This window comes from Wolffia australiana, chromosome 3 (assembly GCF_029677425.1).
Source record: "Wolffia australiana isolate 7733 chromosome 3, ASM2967742v1".
NCBI classification, from domain to species: Eukaryota; Viridiplantae; Streptophyta; class Magnoliopsida; order Alismatales; family Araceae; genus Wolffia; species Wolffia australiana.
The window spans coordinates 13,976,639-13,996,577 of NC_135837.1; the positions used below are offsets into that span (position 1 = coordinate 13,976,639).

The following is a 19,939-nucleotide window of genomic DNA, read 5'->3' on the forward strand; positions in this document are numbered from 1 at the left end:
TATTAGTTACCTATTCAATATATGGATTAATTAACCACATATTCATTTAACCTATTTGATAGGTTCAGTTGTCAAACTCATGGGGTCCCAAGCTAAACCTCGTTCTCTAGAAGATATATATTATTGTTTGAACTCTCTCATGGAACCTTTACCATCATCAGTAAATGTATTTGTGTAACTCTTTATCCGCATGAGACTCATACATGACTTAGATCATGGTTAGTTGTCAAACTGTAATCTGTCATTCAGTTACTATTGATGTGTAATGGGGATCATTGGAGAGAACCATCTACAATATTCATACTATCCTAGCCAGGGATGTATCTTGTTCCTTGAGTCAACATCCTCTTGTACTGAGGGCACACCACTCCATCACCTTTGTGAATATCTAACTATGTTCGATCAATGACGCGTTTGAATCTTATGGTTGGGGATGGATGGAGTTAAATTCATTTGATAATTTTAGTTTCATCTTAATTTTAATTTTCGTAAATAAAAAGAAACAAAATCATAGAAAATTCATTCCGGTTTCTATAATGGAAGTGAGGTTGTCTCCACAGGACTGGCCTTTAGAAGTTGATCTGATAGTTGAGTTAGGGTGACGGAGAATTTAGGATGATAACAATGATAGTTAAGGAGATTAGTTAGATGTTAAGTAGGAGAAGTGTTAATAATTATTATTATATTGAAAAGGTGAAGATATGCAAGTAGAAAGGTGCAGCTTAGGAAGAGGAAGAATTAGAAACGGGAGAGGTACTATGGCTAAGTTAAAGTTAGGGAGAATTAATATTATATATCTAATAATAATTGATAATTAATGATAGAGAGAAGCCACAAGAGGGAGAATTGCAATAGTGATAAGACAAGACACCTATGATTCATATTTTTATAGATATTCAAAATAGTAAGCAAGTAAGATGATGAAATGGATTTATAGTTTTATAATAAAGAAAATTATTAAGATGGGTATTGGAATATTTATATATTAATAAAATAGAGAGAAAGACTATATACTATTCCTAGTAGAATATAGGAGAGTTATTTATTTAATTAATAATAGGTGATGTGTAAGATAAGATATAGATAAGTAATCAATGGAGGATTAAGATGTAATGGGTTAATTAATAGGAGTATTTATTTTAGTAAGATACAAGAGAAAACCAGAAGAAGAAACAGTATAAGAATATTAATGATTGTAAGGAAGAGATTAATTTATTAGATATAGATTAATGATATAGAGAAATATTTATCTATACTTAGAGCTTAAGATTAAGAGAGATAGATGGGGGTATAGGTGTCTGATTTATAAGAGTTAATTTAGTTAGATAAATAGAGGGAAGGTTGAGAGAATACAGATAGGATTAATAATACAAAGATATTAATATTTATGCTGTAATATGGTTAGGGGTAGTTTATAATAGTAGGGTGCGGTTTATATATTCAAAAGTAAATATTAGTATTTTTAATACTATAAATTATATAGGAAATAGTGGGAAATTGTGAAGAATACTCATTGCTCTTAGATGTTTGTCAAAATACTTCAAAGAGGTAATTTTAACTCACTCCGTGAATCAGAGCATGATAACCAGTATTAATCTACCAAATGGGATGCAGAAGCTTATCTGAATTGCCTTGATTCAGGTGGATGGAGATTAGGGGTGCCGATCACTGCCCCATAATGCCAGTATGAATTTCTACAATCTTTCCTCCATACATGCACGAATCCAGGATGATCTAGAGCTCCCCTAGTGCCATCTTGAGCTTTCCAAGTGTCTAGGGTCCTGTCACTGCCCTTAGACAGTATGGAAACATCAAGAAGGGTCCCCATCGCCGTCGAATGTCTCAATCAGAAGATATGACATCGTGGGCCTTCAAGCCCTTTTTAAGGACCAAGGAGGACCTCCCTTGGACATGTATCTCTTCATCTACCCTTGGGGGTTCTTTGAGGCTGTTGGATGGCCTAGGGTCCCCCCTTTTCAGCAAAAATAGCACTCCGGTTGAGGGAGGCCATAGCTTGGGCCGGAGATAGATGGATCTGCCCTTGGCAGTCAGATCTCCTTAATATCAAAACATTATGTCCTTGTCAATGGGTACCTTTGCCCTCGTCAATTATCGCAGCCAACCAGAGGCCTAGAAATAACAAAAGGAAATAATTAAAAATAAAAATTCTCTCTGTCCAATCATCCTTAAGAAGATGCTTATAGAAGCTCTTTATGGCGCAGGCTTCAGGCTAGGGGGCTCAAAGTCTAGTACTAATGTCTTTCTATTTTCTTCATTTCAGGACCTGTCGGGCTGCAATCCATCTCTTAGATTTTGTCAGCCCCGCCGCTTGAGGTTTGCAAAGGAGACAAACATTAATCCCATATCAAAACATTCTCGAAAATGAAGCTCTATATAAATGTTGATTGGAGCGTAGAAATGAATAAAACAAACCATTCCCTTATGCACATGTGTGGGCTTTTAAATACAGCCTGAACTTGGCACTTCTATTGAACACATGTGTATTCTGTCTTGTGCTATGATTCTAGTTGTGCTTCTACATGCCACGGGCGGGCTTGAGAACTTTGCACTCACCTACCTGCAGTGGGCTTGACCGCTGCCGTGCCTGAAGGGCTCTACCGCTAGCACTCTTTAGAAAGAAAACTTTTTATTTTCCTTCTTCCATATCCCTCTTTTTATTTCTCTCTCTAGATTTGACTTCAGCCCTGCAAAATTTCTAATAACATAACAGAGAGAGGAATTGGACTTTTTAGATTTAAAAATATTTCAGCATATTTTAAATGAGAATAAATGGGCCTATGAAATATGTTAAAATTATGCTAAAGAAGTTTTTTTTACCCAATGATTTTTTTAATGCATGAAATGAGAATCGATATCCAAATAAATATAACATCAGTTAAATGATCCAAAAAATGGAATTTATGCATGTATGTTTAGTTACTCATTTTGGGCTTATCAAGGACTTGTACGTCTTAGTCAAAACATGACCATCCATACACAAGTTATCATTGGTGTCTCAAGTCAAACGGTCACTTACACAATAGTGACATGAATAAACGTCAGCAATGCTTAGGTATAATACATTCAAGGGATTCATACAAATCACTTCAGTGAACTTTCCCTAAGGAGAACCCATTGTGTGTCCTTAGTGTCTCTGCACTAATGGCCATAGGATCAACCATACTAAGCATATCAATAGGATCAGATAATGTTATTCTTTTTGTATATCTCAATTTATGCCTCATGTATCCAACAAATATGAATATTTACAGTACACACATGAAGAATAGTGATCACTATATTATTATCTCATCATAATTGACTAAGTCAATGGATGTATTCAGGGACTTCATAATAAACATCACATGAAAATGATAATTAATAATTATTTATTGGTATGGATTTATAAATCGTGGAAGTGTGATTGTCTTAACAGTCACATAATATAAATCAGGCTAAAAGAGTGAAAGGTTATCATTTTATTTTTTATTTTTCTATGTTGAGATTTTTATCTCTTACGACTTGGATTCAATGAGAGGACTAATGAAGAAAAATTATGGGTGTAAATTTATGATTGTAATTAACTTTGTTCCAATCAAATAGTATTTCACTTCATTATGGGAAGCATACTAGAGAGGGAATTTGTCACCTTGGGGATTCAAGTTCAGAGATAGAATTAATTAAAGAGTTAGAATAATAAAACTAGTGAGGAATTAAAATAATAAAACTAGTAAGGGATTTTATTAGTAGAAAGAGTATAGGTAGATATATGTAGAAATATGGGAAGAATGGAGCATAAATGGATAGGTGGAAGATAGTGAAGTAGTAAGATGAAGTAAAGAGAGAATACTGGAAGTTTTTAGAAATACCTAAATAAAAGAGAATTGTGCTTATCTATATTTCTATAAAAAAATTAAATTATTTTTGTGTACATAGACCCATAAACATGGGTAAGTGGCATCTGATAAGATAAAGTTTACAGTAATTAACTCGGTTAATTATTATCGTTGTTTGCAATCAACTTATACAATGATATTTATAATGAACCCTCTATATTAAGATGTAAATGATGAATAGAGGGGTTGCAGGTGATAAGTCCAATTTTAGGGTTTTTAAGTTGTTTTAATTCAGACTTAACCAAAAATATTTATGAAAAATTTCCACTTAAATACTCTATAATGAATATTGGGCAAGTAAGGGGTTGATCCACCGATCAACAGAAATTTAATTTCGGAACTCTTCTGAAGTTTGAAATGAAGGAAATGAGTTTAAAGATTAGAGATATAATTTATATAATTTCTTATAATATAATTTTAAGCATAAATACAAGGTAAAACACTAAAATTATTTTACACTAATTTTTCTGATAAGATGAGGAATGGGTACGAGGACGTGGATGGATCAAATAGGAATGAGAGAGTGAGATGGATGAAGATTTGAAGTGATGATGGATGTAGAAGATGAATAACAAAATAGGATGATGAGATGGCCAAATGGATGCAGGTGTATGTGGCTGGATGACAGTGAAATAGAATGGTAGTAGAAAAAAATAAGATTGACCCAACTGATGGATGATGAAACAATAGACAGGTAGTTGTGAGATAAAGAAGAGGTACATCTAACTTAAGTGATGAAAAGGAGAAAAAAAATGTAAGGCAAGAGACTAACCTCCGTTCCATAAATTTCTACCGGGATCAAGACATTTTCTTGATGCTAATCAGCCTCTCCATTTTTCCATCAATCTTCCTCAATCACTCAATATACCAAGAACATTTAATGGACTTTCAAAACCATCACTCCCTTTGAATTAACATCTCTAAGAGGAAGTGAGTTTGAAGATATTTTTTAAAAAAATTTGATACTCTCTTCATAGATCTAATTGTATTTATGAAATTCTTAGATCTTTGAATATTGCAATTTAAATTAGAATTATTCTCAATCCACTGATAGTCTCTCTTCCAAATTAGGAAAAGTCAAAGAGCCATTGTATATTAAATGTAATCATTTTAGGCCTAATAACAGGCATCTATAATCAATTTAATTTAAATAAACATATAAATATGATCATATTAACCTACTTAAATATATGGTATCAATATAATAGGACTAAACAGCCACTACTAAACATCATCAACATGTAACATTGATGTTGGCATGAACCATGAACAAGTCTCTAATTTCTTGTTGACAACAATTACCCCTTGTCAATAAAAATTTATGTCCTGCTCAACAACAGCTTTCATCATCATTAGATACATTCGTCACCCCTGTTTATAACACTTCCATCAACCATATCATTGTACTTAGAGTCATAAAAAGATTAATCATTCACTATAGTTGTCATTCTTACTAGTGATGTTTTCATCAACATCGATAACATCCACTGTTGATAATTATAATTGTGATTGTCAATCACATTTGTCTTCCTCAACGATGAAGCTTCAGGCGATGTTGTTTACGGTTATTATAAGAATGATTGTCAATAAAATTTCATCAACGACAGATATTGTCATCATCGTAGATAATTGCCATCTTTTTCAATGACAGTTGTCCTTGTTGATGATGCTTTTGCTGATGTTGGTACCATGGACAAGGCTTTCATTGGCCTATGTTGTTGACCTAGTGGCAGTCGTAAGACATTAATTGTAGGATATATAAGTTTATATTTCAATATATTAAGTACAGTATAGAATATATATTTTAGAACATTATTCATCCAACTTTAAAAATTGTTGTTTCCCCACTAGTGTTCTTATGGCTTTGACATTTCTATCATTGGTCATTTGTCATCTCAGTTGGATTCAGATGGAATGGATGACGGTCCATCTGCCCAACAACCCAGCAGACAGAACACTATAGAGACAGACAGACAAAAAAACACACAGAGAGAGAGAGACATAAAAAAACAGAGAGAGACATACAGACAATGTGTGTCAGAGGGAAGATAGAGAATCAGACTCTAGAAAGAATAGGGAACAAAAAATGCGAGTGAACAAGAGACCAAGATGTCAAGAGATAGATAAGAACCTGAAATAAACCGGAAGAAGATACACCAAAACCTAAAATCTCAAAACAAACAATAGAATGTTAAAAATAGAGGATCATAGCTTCTTACAAGGGTAGCCCGCCGCAGACTCCCAACAGCATTTGCTTGCAGAGGCATGTACAAGGTTCAATAGTTGAGTGATGAAATCTGCCACAAGGTATCACAATTCATTCCACAGTTTTTCCTCAGAACCAGCGTTTTCAAAAGCAATCATGTGCTTCTTGAAAGATGAGGATGCCTCTTCTCTCCCTTCCATCTGACCCATTGCGTTGTAGATGAGGGCGGTCAGATAAAATGCTTCTGCAGCCATTTCATGGAACTGGAAGCATCCATCCACAGGAAACATGAAGAATTAGATCAAGTTGCAGCATAATTATATACCATCACGTTAAATCCTTCTAAATTTGAGTAATTATGATACCTCTAAAGTTTCAAGATCCTTAGCAGCTTGCCTTAGAGGATCCAGCACAATATCCGGGTCATCAGCAACTGGTCAGATATAGATATGAAAGCTTTATCAGAGGCTCTCCAGCACGAGTGAGAGAGAGAGAGGAGGTTACGAAAGACAGAGCGAGAGAAACAAAGAAAAATAAGAGAAGAGTTTGAGGGGTGTAAGGGAGAGTGGGACAGAGTAAGGATAGAAAGGGAGTAAGAGAGAGAGAAGGGGGGATCAAAGGATAGAGGGGGAATGAGAAGGAAATTAAAAGATATAGAATAGGGGGAATAAGGGAGAAAGGGTAGTATGAAAGATAGAAAGAAGAAAGACAAAGAAGGGACTTTCATCTATCCTAAACCTGAAACTGAACCACATAAAAGGAAAGATAAGCATGCACACCAACAAAGCTCGGATCACATAGATGGCATTTCACAAGGGTGATGTTGGCCCGAGCTCGTAGTTCTAGGCCTCCATGACCAAAAATCATGGGCAGTGAGTGATGAAGAAGGGAAGAAGCCCTTTTTGCATGGCTGCAGCCAAGAGACAGCCAAAGCTCAGCGATAGTAAGAATTGCAGATGCTTCAAGTAGGTCAAGATTGAATGTCCTGCAAAATGATAGGCTTGCCAATGCATGGGAAAGGCCGAGCACTGCGTTTCCTGATTTCTGAGAAAAAGTTCCGAAATCAAATTTTCTTATTTCTCCTAAAATAACACAATCTGAAACAAAGTGTCTAACATCTCATTAACTAAGAAAACATTTAAAACAATAATGAATAAAAATGGAGATTGCTGATTTTTCAAATCTCATATAAGAAAATGAAGATTGATATGAACCTTGATTTTGGTTCGTACTGGGGAAGGGGGAAGAGGAGAGGCCATATAGAGACAGGGATTGACCATTGAAGATCAGCCTGAGACGTGGTGAAGTAAAGATGATCCCCAGGGGCAGGTATCTTAGGGAATGAAGAGACTTAGACACAGAGAAGAGGAGAGATGAGAACATGACTTCAACTGCATTCTAACATCTGATTGACCAAAATACGCCTAGCTGGAAAATGACTGCAATGCCCCTAGTGGGCCAAAAGACTAAAACGTCTCTTAAGAAGGAATCATATGAAATATCATCCAATTTTTATATCAATCCAACATCAAATGTTCTAGATCGACATAATAACACCAAGAGTGGCAGAAATGCAATACAAATCACTTTACCTTATGGATTTCTGCTAGCAGCAAAAGTACCGAGGCACTCTCGATATGAAGGTTGAATTTGTAACATTGAGAGAACAGAGAACCAGCCACAGTTGCAGCCTGCCAAGTAGAGAATAATAAATACATAGTTGAGTAATTTCTTGGGGTTTGTATAACGGCTGAGGGTCAGAATATAAACCTTTGAGAAAAATTGCATTGAAACTTTCAAGGCATAGAAGAAATGATGATGTTAGATTGATAAGGTCCTTTAGAGGACGTATCGACAAAGAGGCAGAAGCGCTCGGCCACACCCAGCAGACTATAGTCAGTTGACCATCGGGTGCCTAGCCAAGCCTGGTGGCTTATTAACTGTTTTTCTTATATTTCTTTTGAATGTTGTTATATCCCAGTAAGAACTCTTAGGGTTTGGTCACGAAAATTTCAGGTTGTTTTCCTGATCCCCCAAGCTCCAGCTAGGAGACGCTCTACTGCATCCAGCAGATGAAGACCTCCCTTCAATCTTCCTCATCTCTTCCCTCCGTTATGGTAGAGTACCCTTGCAGGACCTTATGACACACCTAATATTAATATATTTTTTTGAAATAATACCCAACATTATTATAACGTCGAAGTCAAAGAAATCATAAGAAATACAGTTTGTTGATGCACTGATTAGTTTCATGTTTTAATCTATATATATATATATATATATACATATGTATCGATATACATTGATGGACATAAAGATAGGTACATAAAAAGATAGATCAAGGCTTGAAATTTCTAAAAACCGACGAAAAATAATACCTGGTTGAATTGTTTAGCTGCCAGCAGAGTTCGAGCAAGGCGGATGCTTGCCACCACTTTAAGGTCCAAGTCAACTCCTGACGTTGATGAGGCCAAGATTCCAAGCTCATCGCAGACTTGGCGTGCGATCTTCAGCTCGCCTCTGGAATATAAATTAATGAAATAACAAAACGTAGAAGATTTACCAAGTATAGAAGCCAAAGCTGTTACCTATGCAAAGCTCGTTCATGAATCAGCTGTAACTTTTGCACAAGGATGGGCGATTTTGGCAAAGATGAGAACTTTGCCTCAGCCAATTTCAAAGCGTTCAAAGCTTCTGCAAGAAATTATGCATTAATGATCCATGAAAAAACATATTTCGAAAATCAATAATTTAAATTATCAGCAAGATGTTGACTACGGGATACTGTCTTCCTTTCCCAAAATTTAATTACAATATTTATCTTTTTGCAGCCAACTAGGCTAGTTATCAGAAATTTTATTTTCCTGAAGCAAAAACATGAGATCATGGCAAAGAATTATGAAAAAAGTAAGAAATCATTGTATGTACCTTTATATCCATTGAACAAAGCTTGATGCTGAATGAGCTTGCAATAGGCCATAGATAACTCTGACGAACTGAAAACCAGACCTAATATTACCTTCTCTTATCGTTCACAAGAAATGCTACTTAAAGAGAAGCAACCCAATGGAAAAAAAAGCTAAATCTGTGAAACGATCTACCTTGCAGAATCAGCAAAACACGACAGATAAACTAATGTGTTTGCACGAACAAGAGTTGCACTGAAATGTACGAACGATCAGTCAGAAAATGTTTAGATTCCCTCATCACGTATCAAAGGAAAATGTAAAATAAGGGAGCATTTTTCAAAGGTTGAATAAAAGGTGAAAACATGGGGCAAAAGCTTTCCCAAATAGCCTTAGGGTCCATTATATTTTGAACTATTCACCATTTACCTCAGGTCATTCAGGTTAAGTGCTCAATTATTTAGAAATAAAAAGAAAACTTTCATATCTGAGGAAAATGTTTTGAATGCAATCAACTATTTATAAGATACATTATATGCATCACTCGAACAAAAAAATGCCTACCTGCCATAGAGCTCCCAGGAAGTCGCTCTGAGCAAATATGATGCACCAGCCAGCTGGAGAACAGATACTGGAATAGGATTGGGCTGTGAGCTAAAGTGAAACGCGTTGTAATCATTCGTCTTATTTCCGTCCAGGGATGCTGGTGACGTAATAGATTTTTCCAGGTTTTTAAGCCATGCAGTACTAAACGCACCGCCTTCATTTGGTGGAGAAAGCGCGTCAGAGGCAAACTCTGACAATAAGTATGAGGTAAGCCTCAGTTCCTGCAACGAGTTATATAACGAGCTTATGGATGACATCAATGTGATGTTCCCATGGAAAACTCCACCAATGAATAAAAAGACTAATCTGAGTACCTTGCAGACAAGTTTGGGCTCCGTTCTGAGTTTTGTTAATGCCTTAGGACCACTGGATAACACTGGCCTTTCCACATGCTATAAATAATCATAAATGCAAAAGGTTAAATGGTTTTGAGTTGAAGAGATACTTCAAGGCACACGATATGGTTTTTGGGGAAGATGTTTGTGATAAAATGACAAACTCCCTTGGGGCAGAGAATGCCCTTCTCCAGTTGCCCCCATCTCATATTCTTAGTGCTTTAAAAGGATCAGAAGAACCCCTTACTAACAGTTGCAGTAGTGTTGTTTTCAATACCAGCTTAGAAGAAAATGGAAAATCGCTCATTTAAGTGAAGTCACTTATTCCTCAAGTGAGGAATATGTGACGTAAAAAAAAACTCATGCCAGCCACTTATATTATGTGGCACACAAGCTCAAGTCACCTTTAAACAAGGCAAAATAAAACTCTAGAGCACCTCTAATGTGATCACTTACATAACAGGAAAACCAATAGAGGGGAGAAAATAAGTTAAATGGGTAATGACAAACAAAAGTTACGGATGTAAGCCCTAGCGGACATTGCGAGGTGGCATGTTTTACTCTACCTTGAGGTGGAACGCTGCATGAGCAAGCCGACTGAAGGCAAGAAGGGAAGTGAGCTTCAGGTTTTCGGCTCTCTTCAGAGACCGTTTTAATAGGACAAGCAGTTGCTGTTTGGTTGATAAAGGAGTACCAAGTCCCAGGGAATATCGAGATCCAATAATACCGCTGTTGCTGGAAATACCAATTTTCGATAAAAGATCACAAATAGCTGATAAAGTATACGATAGGCATGAATCATCATTGTTCTGCAAAAGTACCGATATGCATGATAAGTTAACCCAAGATATTAAAAAGATTGTAAAGACAAAGTAAAGCATAGAAAAAGGGATCATGTATTACTGATTCTTTTTATTATTCTTTATTTTTTCAATTTTCAGGCCCAGAGAAGAGGATAATGCCATTTTAAAATGAATGAGCTGCTCAGGGGTAAATATGAATCTTTTCCAGTCAAAAAACATGAAAAAAGTCAATCAATTGAAATTATGACAATGTAATCTCCAGAGTGGAATAGAGAGTAGCATATCACAGCCCCCATAAACTAAAGGAAAAGCTGTATCAAGTTAAGATCATGCAGAGATCCACGTCTCAGATATGTTCAGTTGAGGTTGATGCTTTCTTTAATGTCCTTGTGTACAGAATGTAGATGACCTTTCACAATTAGAGAAAAGAAGACAATTTTATGAGTAGTCTGGGAAGCCATTTATACAGAAAACAGCCGCTTCTTCATATGAAAAGGCATGCAAACAGCCATAAATTTTTGGCGACAGGTCCATTGGGCAGCGCTGAATCAGTCTCCTATCCCACAACCTTCTACTGGGAGGCTTCTGTGTATCTCCTATCTTATTGGAGTGAGGCTCTGACTCCTCATCAATAACCATAAAGCCCAAATGAGGAGAAGCATATCCTTCTTGTTGTTTACCGTTACTACCTCAGACAGCATGGCAGTAGGATTTTCTTCCAATATATCTTCTCAAAGTGTATCAAAACATCATCTATCATGCTTTGGATGAAATGTTACCTAAACACCATCCAGTCGAACTGCACGCTCCCTGTGGTCTACCTGCGAAACCCAAACTTCCAGTGAGGAAACCCTAACAGGAAGAAAATCTTAGTGTCTTCTATTCCACTCAGAATCCCAAAATTTATATTGAGTTACAGAATGACAGGATCTCTAGCATCCAACACAACAGATCCAGCAAGAATCAGCTCTCATAATCACATGAATACAATATAAGTAATTATGGGGGCCTAAAACAAAGAGAATAACAGATGGTAAGAAAAAGAAAAACAGGTATCTTCTAACACCTTGATACGGGACTACCCTGGACATACATGGAGAAGAGAAAGAAGCAGAAAAGAGACATCACACGTGTGAAGAGATTGCAGAGCAACGATCCACATATAAATAAAAAGGGACCCCTAAACAGAAACGGGGAATCTTTTCTTGGAGCTGTAAGTCAGAGCTCAGACTGGTTGTTGGGAGATCCTCTCACCACCACAGACGGACAAGTCCAATCCGGCTTGTCTTAGCATCCTACAATCTCCCTGCTGATCTCTTCTCGTACATCACTACAGTTGATCTCACTCCCTAAACTCTTGAATATTCTGGTGTTTTCTTGGAATCTTGCTATTCTTGGAATTTCTTTAATTCAAGAAACAGATCCATGTTGTTTTCTATTCTCTCAGCAACTGCTACAATATCTCTCCCACGGAAATCATGTCACACCTCCCCCCCTCAAGCTAGGAGACTAATATTTTGGAGCCCCAGCTTGCCAACCAACGTATGGAACATAATACACAGGTTGTAAGGATATCGGCCATCTGATTAGACAATTGAATCCACTACGTATTCACAATACCTTTATCCATCTTCTCCTGATAATGTGCTTGTCTATTTCAATATGACTGTCACCAATGTCGGTAACTGACTTGTTGTCGCACTGAAGGATCACAAACCTCTTACGAGGCAATTTCAGGTATTGAAGGATTCCCCTTATTGACTGGTCTTCACAAATTCCTTTGGCAACTGCCTGAAATTCTGTTTCTGCACTAGAACTGGCAACCACATCTTGCTCCTTACTTCTCCAAGTGACCAAGCTTCTGTTAGAACACCAATACTTCTAACAAAGTAAATCTTGATATTTGAATATCCTCCACAGAATTGAGAGTTGAACACAGAATGAGTAGAACAGTTGCGATACCAGATCTAGGTTGGAGTGATGAAGAAGAGAAATATATCGGAAGAAGATAGAAGGAGACTTAGATCGAGAGGTAGAAATGACGACGGCCGGCCGGATCGGCGACAGCTTCTGCTCCGAGGAGGATCTCCAACGAATGGCAGAAAATCTTGTATCTTCCCCGTGTCCCCCGTCCATCCTCCCTCCAGCTTATTTATAAGGATCTTGGACTACCTTGCGCTGCTACTTTCCCGCCTCAGTTCAAATATTCGCACGTGTGGATCCTTCTGCACGTGTGGATCCTTCAGCTCTTCTCCTCTTGGGTGGGTATGTCCTTAGAGGACGTGTTAGTTTGGGAGAAATAGAGAGATGTTGAGGAGAGGAGAAGCTCCAGCCAAGGGCGGCGCCTGAGACAAAGTCTTGTAGACAAAAAGAACAAAAACAAAGAAGTGTACTCTTGACGGCTAGGGCTTGGGGCCTTTTAAGAGGCCCCATTACAAGGTCCCACGTGTGAGTCACTTAAAGGCTCACACGTGGGATTTTACTTAAGTGAAATTCGAATAAAAAAGAAGAACTCCCACGTGGGCCACTTATAGAACGTGGCCCACTCACAATGGAGAAAGAAATAAAGTGAAAAAAGAGAAAGAGAGAGAGAGAGAGAGCCTCGGTTCAACAGGACGTTTATCAGCTTCCACCAATAAATGAGCAATATTCCCATAGTTGACCTTGGGTCCACAACAGACCCTCCATAATCTGCATGTGTACACTTTCAGAGATACTTCACCTACTTTTTTTAGCAGTGTACAATGTCTCATTGTACAGTTCAAGTAGACTAGCACATGACGTGCAGCAATCATATGCGCTTCTTTGGAGTTGCGCGAATTGGCTCAAGCTCTCTACAGCAAGTGCAATGTATGGTTTCTTTTGGCTTAGATATATGAGTTTGCTGATCTATATTTGATATTTTGATCTCTAAGGAAAGAGTGGCTGGAAGTCATACAATTGGTTGCACCAGTGTCAACCACCCAATTCATCCTTCAATCAGATTTATTTTTTGAAGAAAATAGGGAAGACCACCGAAAACAGTGACCCACCTGCTACCATTAACAATTAAAGTTATGTACAAACAAGATATAGTCATGACCAAAATGGTCTACCATTCATCTCCCTCAGAACCAAAAAGGCACTAGCGCCTCAACAGTGTGAGTGACCTTCTCCACTGAAACCGTCCTCCCCTTTACCACCACATCCTTTCTGTGCAGCCATAACGCCCATAGTACAGCAAGTCGCCTCCTCATTCCAGCCTGCTCCTGTATCTACCACACATGACTGAGGCCCAAATGCCTCGTTGGAGGAGACATTTATCCCTGGTATCTGCTGCCATGCTCATACTCCTTAGGCGAACTGACATGTGAAGAATAGGTAGGAGCAGTCTTTGTCACCCTGGGTGCACATGGGACACTCGATGGAAGCCGTCAGGGTCCACCTTCTACGAAAGACCTATGTGACCAGTTTTCGGCCCCTGAACAGCCAGCTGAAGAAGCACACCTTGAGAGGAACTTTTTGTTTCATCAACATGTAGCATGTATTGTTAGTCATTGAGTCGGCCCTCACCACACCCAAGAAATATGCATCCTTCACCAAGAAAGACGGCCTTCACCGCACCCAGCCATCTCAATATTCATTTGACGGCCTTATAGGAAGAAGTATCTCTTGAATCCCCAGCAGCTCCTTGAACCGTGTCTCTGATAATGCCCATTCATGATAGGGGACCCAAGCTCCGTTCCAGCATTCACTGATCGTGGCATTTGGGTTTTATGCAAGAGCAAAAACTCTTGGAAACTTCATCATCATGGTGCCTTGATTGGACCAGTTAGCAGTCCGGAATTGAAAACCTACCTCGTGCCACATCCTGGGTCAAAGAACTCACGGATGCGGGGTATGCTTTGACACAGACAGCGCCAGAAGGGGGACTCCCCGCAAACTCTAGCCCATAGCCTCTCCCAATCAGTTTCCGAACCATATCTGTCACTCAGGACATTGAAGACCATACCCTCCGCTGATGCTGCAATCCTTTCCACCCATTTGGTCAACAGTGCCAAGTTCATGGAGTCCATGTGGAGCATCCCCAGCCCTCCTTGCTTCATGTGCCTGGAGACCACTTCCCACACAACCAGGGGCACCCCCTTATGCTCATCCTCTCCAGTGCCTCCCCAAAAAGAACTCATCAGTCCCTTCAGGCATTTTGCCACGACTGATCGTATTTTAAATACCGCTAGATAGAATATTGGGATCGCTGAGAGCACCGATCTCAGTAGCACCAAGCGACCCCCCTTTGATGGCAATTTGTTATACCAGCCCTCCAACCGCCTCTCCACCTTGATCACTGGCTGCCATTCTGTAGTTAAAATATGTCTCAATGTCAGTGGAAGACCTAGATAGCTTGTTGGTAGAGAACCCCAAGATGTGCCTAGCACGTTGGCGCACTGTGCCTCCTCCTAAGAAAGCCTGAAGCCCACAAATGCCGACATGGCTCGATTGAGACATAACCCCAAGAAGCCAGCGAATAAGTCTAACAATGTAGATAGGGTATGAGCTTCGGTCACCGATCCTTCCATGAAGAATGTTGATTCGTTTGCATATTGAAGTAGTGGAATGCCCCTTGGGTAGCTCCCAGTCTGAAAGCCCCTTAATAGACTGCGTTTGCATGCCTTAAGGGTGCAGGTGGCCAAGGTGTCCACTGCCAGGACAAACAGTGAACGGTTAATGCAACCCTGCCTGGTCCACTCTGTGGATAGATCCATCCTCCTCCCTGACCATTGACCAGGACTAATAATGAGTGGGATGTAACACATCGTCTTACCCAGGCCACCCATTCTTCGTGAAAACCTCAATTTTGCATAACGGACCATAGAAATCTCCTATCGAGCGAATCATAGGCTTTCGCAAAGTCGACCTACCAAAAAAAGCCCTTTATCTCATTTCTCTTCCATGCTGATACAATCTTTTCCGCCACCACCACACTGTCTACCAGCTGTCTACCCAGAATGAATGCCATTGAAACGGTCCAATCAGGTTCCCAATTACATCCCTCAACTGGTTAGCCAGCACCTTGGCAATGATGAGGTATATCGAGTTCGATAGAGCAATGGGTCTAAAATCCCTCACGTTCATTGCACTTGGTCGGTAAGAAATAGATGTGACCAGTAGAGCCATTCAAAGCCAAAGTTGCCTCGTAGGAACTCATCCAAGGTATCCATCACCTAGGACCCCACAGTATCCCAGAATTCACTAAAGAAGAAGACTGGGAATCCATCGGGCCTGCTTCTTGTAATTCGTCTTGTAGTTCTTGTATCACCTTGGATGCACTTCTTTCACTCCATCTAAATTGGTTTTGAGCCCCCCCCTTGTTTATAACTCTGAAATGATCTGCAAGTGCTCCTCCAACAGCTCGTGTTCCCATAAACTCTCGGTCCCCTGCTTGATCTTGTTGTATATGGTTCAAACGCCGCCTTCCATTGGCCACCAAATGGGAAAACCAAGTGTTGGCGTCCCCTTCCTTCAGCCAAAGTTGCCATGAGTGCTACCTCCAATCAATTTCTAGCTTATTATCTTCTTCCACCACCTCTCTACAAGCTTTCGATTCGTGAAGTTTGGCATCTATTAAACATCGTGTATCTTCTATCGCTTCCAACTGCTGGACTTGTGCCAGGCTCTTCTACGGTGTCGTCCTTCTCATATATTTTTCTTAACTGCGATAAGTTGATGTTGCAGTCCTGCCAGTTTGGTGGCCAGCCACGCCATGGCTGTGCCCTGGGTGGGTTGGGTTGTCCACCATGCTGTCACTTCTTCTTTGAATCCCTTCTCACGCAGCCACGACCTAACCAGTTTGAAATATGTGGGCCGATTCTGGCCAACATTATCCAGCCAGATGATTGGGACATGGTTTGATAGTGGTCTGGGGAGTGCTCGCACATCAGGCAACAGGTATTCTTCAAGCATTTCCACCGAGCAAAGAAATCTTTCTATGCAAGAGAATGTGGAAGGACCTCTCATGCTACGCCATGCGCGGGTACAGTTTATCGAACCCATTTCATGCATTCCAGCTCGATAAATGAAAGACCAAAAAGCCTCTGATCCTGGATCCTGCCCTCCCGTCCTGTATGGTCTATCCCCTGACTCCAAAGTCACATTGAAATCCCCTCCAAACAGCATTGGAGTCCTGTGAAAGAGTGAAACCACTCCTTCCAGTTCCTCCCACAGCCGGTGTCGTCGGGTTGCAATAACTTGGCCATAGACCAATGCCACTATGAATTAAAAACCGTCATGCCTTTTCAACTTTACTGCAGCCACATACTGTCCCATCCAGGACCCCTCTTTAGCAAAAATCGTGTCCCAAGCCACCAGCAACCCCTCAGATCTACAAATTGCGTTGACTGCCACAAATCCCTCGAGGAACCCCCACCCCACCAAGTTTTACTCCTTTGCATCACAACTCTCCAGCATCGTCTCCTGTAGGCAGACTACTGGGGCCTCCCTTTGCCGCAAATAACTTCCTACTATTCCTCGTCTCCCTTCATCACGGAGACCATGTAAGTTCCACGAGACACACTTCATAACTGAACCAATGGATGCCCCCCTTGCAGCCTCTCTGGCAACACCTCCACACTCTTGACCACCTCACACAATGTCAGGTGTGTGACTTGCTCTTCCTCTAGCTCGCTTTCTGCTCTGTGGCTTGAAGACCCTCCAATCTCAGACCCCTTGGTGTTCAGACCCCTTGGTGTGATCCCGTTCATTTCTTGTCGGGATCCCACTTTCTTTGATCTTCTTTTTGCTATCAAACGCATTTGACCGTTTTTCCCGGTCACCACCCACATTATTTATTGCCTTCTGCATCTGTCAAAGCCAATTTTCCCTGATGGTAAACCATATTATTGCCCTCAAATCGACAAAGATCTTAATTAGTGACCCGCCGCATTTTTTGGGTGGCCCTTACCCTCCTCCGTCATGGGCTTCGGTCTTCTTTGGTGGTGTCCCCCATGGTCAAGGTCAACAGTATGGCCGATGTTGCGCTCTTCCAGTGGACCTTGTCTTTGCTATCTCTGTCTGGTACGACTTCTCCCTCCATGGCCTGTAGGCCCGATTGTACTCTTGTGGGGGAGCCCCACTCCATCTTGCCTTGTCGAGCCACAAGGTCCCCGGCTGCGCACAGTGCTGGCGGAGGGGTCCTGGGTCTTATTCCGGCTCTAAAGGTTCCCGCATATCTGTGGGACCACACCAATCCTGGTATCGAGTCCCCTTCTATCATTTCGACTTCCAATATCACCACACTTGGGTCCCCATATTCCAAACCCGTAGAGATGATATTCTCCAGCGTCGATCCACGGCAATGCACCAATGGAACCCCATACGCCTCCACTACGATCCCACTTTTTTTCCCTCCATTAGCCCCATCTGTGGGGAGCACCGGACACCATCTCACATCCGTGGCATCGGCGACCCTCTGCATCCAACCGCATACAGCAACATATGCGGCCATCGATACCCTCCGAAGAACTAGGGTGTCAGTTTCTAGTCTTTGTAATTCTGCCTTCTCTAACTTCGGAAATTTCCTCCATATGCCTTCGCAGACCTCCTTAATTCCTGGAGGGTCCCCAAACGCATTCCCCACCAAGCATTTTTGAAGGGTACTAGCGCATGCATCCACTCCATCTGCAACTAGATGACTTGCTTGTTGTCCTTGGCTCCGGACTGGTTGATCCCGCTGCGCACAGCGTCTATTATTTTCTCCGCTCCCTTGTCGACAGCTGGACTGGCGGTGACCTGCCTCTCTGGACTGGTGGCAGATCACTGGCTCTCTGCATTCTCTTGTGTGGTGGCCCATCGCTTAATATCTGAAGCACTTATTCTCCTTGTTGGCAGGCCGTCGATGTGTCAATATGTTTTCGGGCTGTCTTTTTAGTGCAACAGGATCTCACTGTCACCCATCCTTCCTCTTCGTCTTCTACTCCATGCTTGACTTCGCGCGTACAAACTAAAACTTATTCACGTGAGCTTGGGTCTAGTGCTCTGTCTCCATGATCTCGCGTGTGTGGCGACTGCCTGTTCCAGCCTGCTACATATTTGTCTCTTCCTGTGAACTTGGCTCCAAGCCCCCCCCTGTTCCAAACGTATGTTGTGTGCCTAGGGAGCCCACAATCTCCGGCCCTGGTCCCTCTCTGCCACCTTCCCTGCACAGTGGGGCCTTTGCCAATCTTCTCCTGACCATCTTCATGGCCCCGCCATGTGCGTGCTTGTGGCCCTCCAATGGGCTGCACTTGCAGGAGTTTCTTCTCTCTTTTGTCAGATCTTCTCTGCACGTTGGCCCTGTGCGCACATCTAGCGTGGAGGGAAGACTCTGGGCTGGGGTTCTCGTACCATAGTGCTTCATGGGTGGAAGACACCTCAACGGAGGCTTCCTGAGTTGGTGTCCCATTTGTCAATACAAAACCCCCTAAAATTGTCGCAGTTTTCATCGAGACAGTCCTCTTGCCATCTCAGCCTACCAGATCTCCTAAGGCCCTCATGACGAGACCCGCCACATGGGGAGCCCTATTCTTGGCGAGAATTCTCAATGAGGAAATCCTCACGCTGGAAGTCCTTGCTGTGGACGCCCTCACACGAGCTCAGTTCATCTGCTTCCCATGCGCCCTTGTTTTGAGTTTCAGCACGTCAGACCACCCCCTCAGCTGGCGCCCTCTCGACCAAGTTCTTTGCAATGGAACCCCCTCCCACCACCCCGTTTACCGCAGCAGCCGATGCCAGGTTGCTTGCTGCGCTGAAGGGCTTCGCTCTGACGCCTCTCCGCCATCTCACTGCTGTCTCCCTCCTTCAATCAGATGATAAGAATAATGAAGAGACAAATGTTCACTTCACTTAACAGGAGAGGAGGAGCCAATTCATCCTCCCTCAGATTTCCCAGCTCATTCCCTTTGTTCTCCCTCCTCAAATTTCTGCTAGTCTGAGCTCACAACCTCAAAGTCATCCTGTACTCCTACCTGGGAAGTAGTAGCAGTGGTCTGGATTGGTGAGAAGACTTCTCTTACAACTTCCATTACTGATAATATTTTGGTATATTTTCTTGCCATATTTTCAGATGCCCCTCTCTGTTGTCATTTATGAGCCTTCTGATCTCCCTGATATGAGAGTTGATTCTACGGATTCTGTTGCACAGTCTTGGTCATTGGACCAGTGTCACTCTCCCTAG

General features: G+C 41.1%; 1 protein-coding gene across 1 annotated transcript in view; it reads right to left on the reverse strand.

Annotated features, from left to right (window-relative positions):
• Nucleotides 1-5,998: 5,998 nt before the first annotated feature.
• Nucleotides 5,999-19,939, reverse strand: part of LOC144700981 (anaphase-promoting complex subunit) — a 51,287-nt gene continuing 37,346 nt past the window's right edge. Inside the window, exons 10-20 of the mRNA XM_078572602.1 lie at nucleotides 10,516-10,758; nucleotides 9,929-10,006; nucleotides 9,573-9,835; nucleotides 9,204-9,263; nucleotides 9,031-9,098; nucleotides 8,691-8,796; nucleotides 8,481-8,622; nucleotides 7,695-7,793; nucleotides 6,882-7,146; nucleotides 6,468-6,535; nucleotides 5,999-6,365 (exon numbers count right to left, since the gene is read on the reverse strand). Of these exons, the coding sequence (XP_078428728.1) occupies nucleotides 6,207-6,365; nucleotides 6,468-6,535; nucleotides 6,882-7,146; nucleotides 7,695-7,793; nucleotides 8,481-8,622; nucleotides 8,691-8,796; nucleotides 9,031-9,098; nucleotides 9,204-9,263; nucleotides 9,573-9,835; nucleotides 9,929-10,006; nucleotides 10,516-10,758 (1,551 nt within the window). The 3' untranslated portion in view covers nucleotides 5,999-6,206. The remainder of the gene's footprint in view (nucleotides 6,366-6,467; nucleotides 6,536-6,881; nucleotides 7,147-7,694; nucleotides 7,794-8,480; nucleotides 8,623-8,690; nucleotides 8,797-9,030; nucleotides 9,099-9,203; nucleotides 9,264-9,572; nucleotides 9,836-9,928; nucleotides 10,007-10,515; nucleotides 10,759-19,939) is intronic.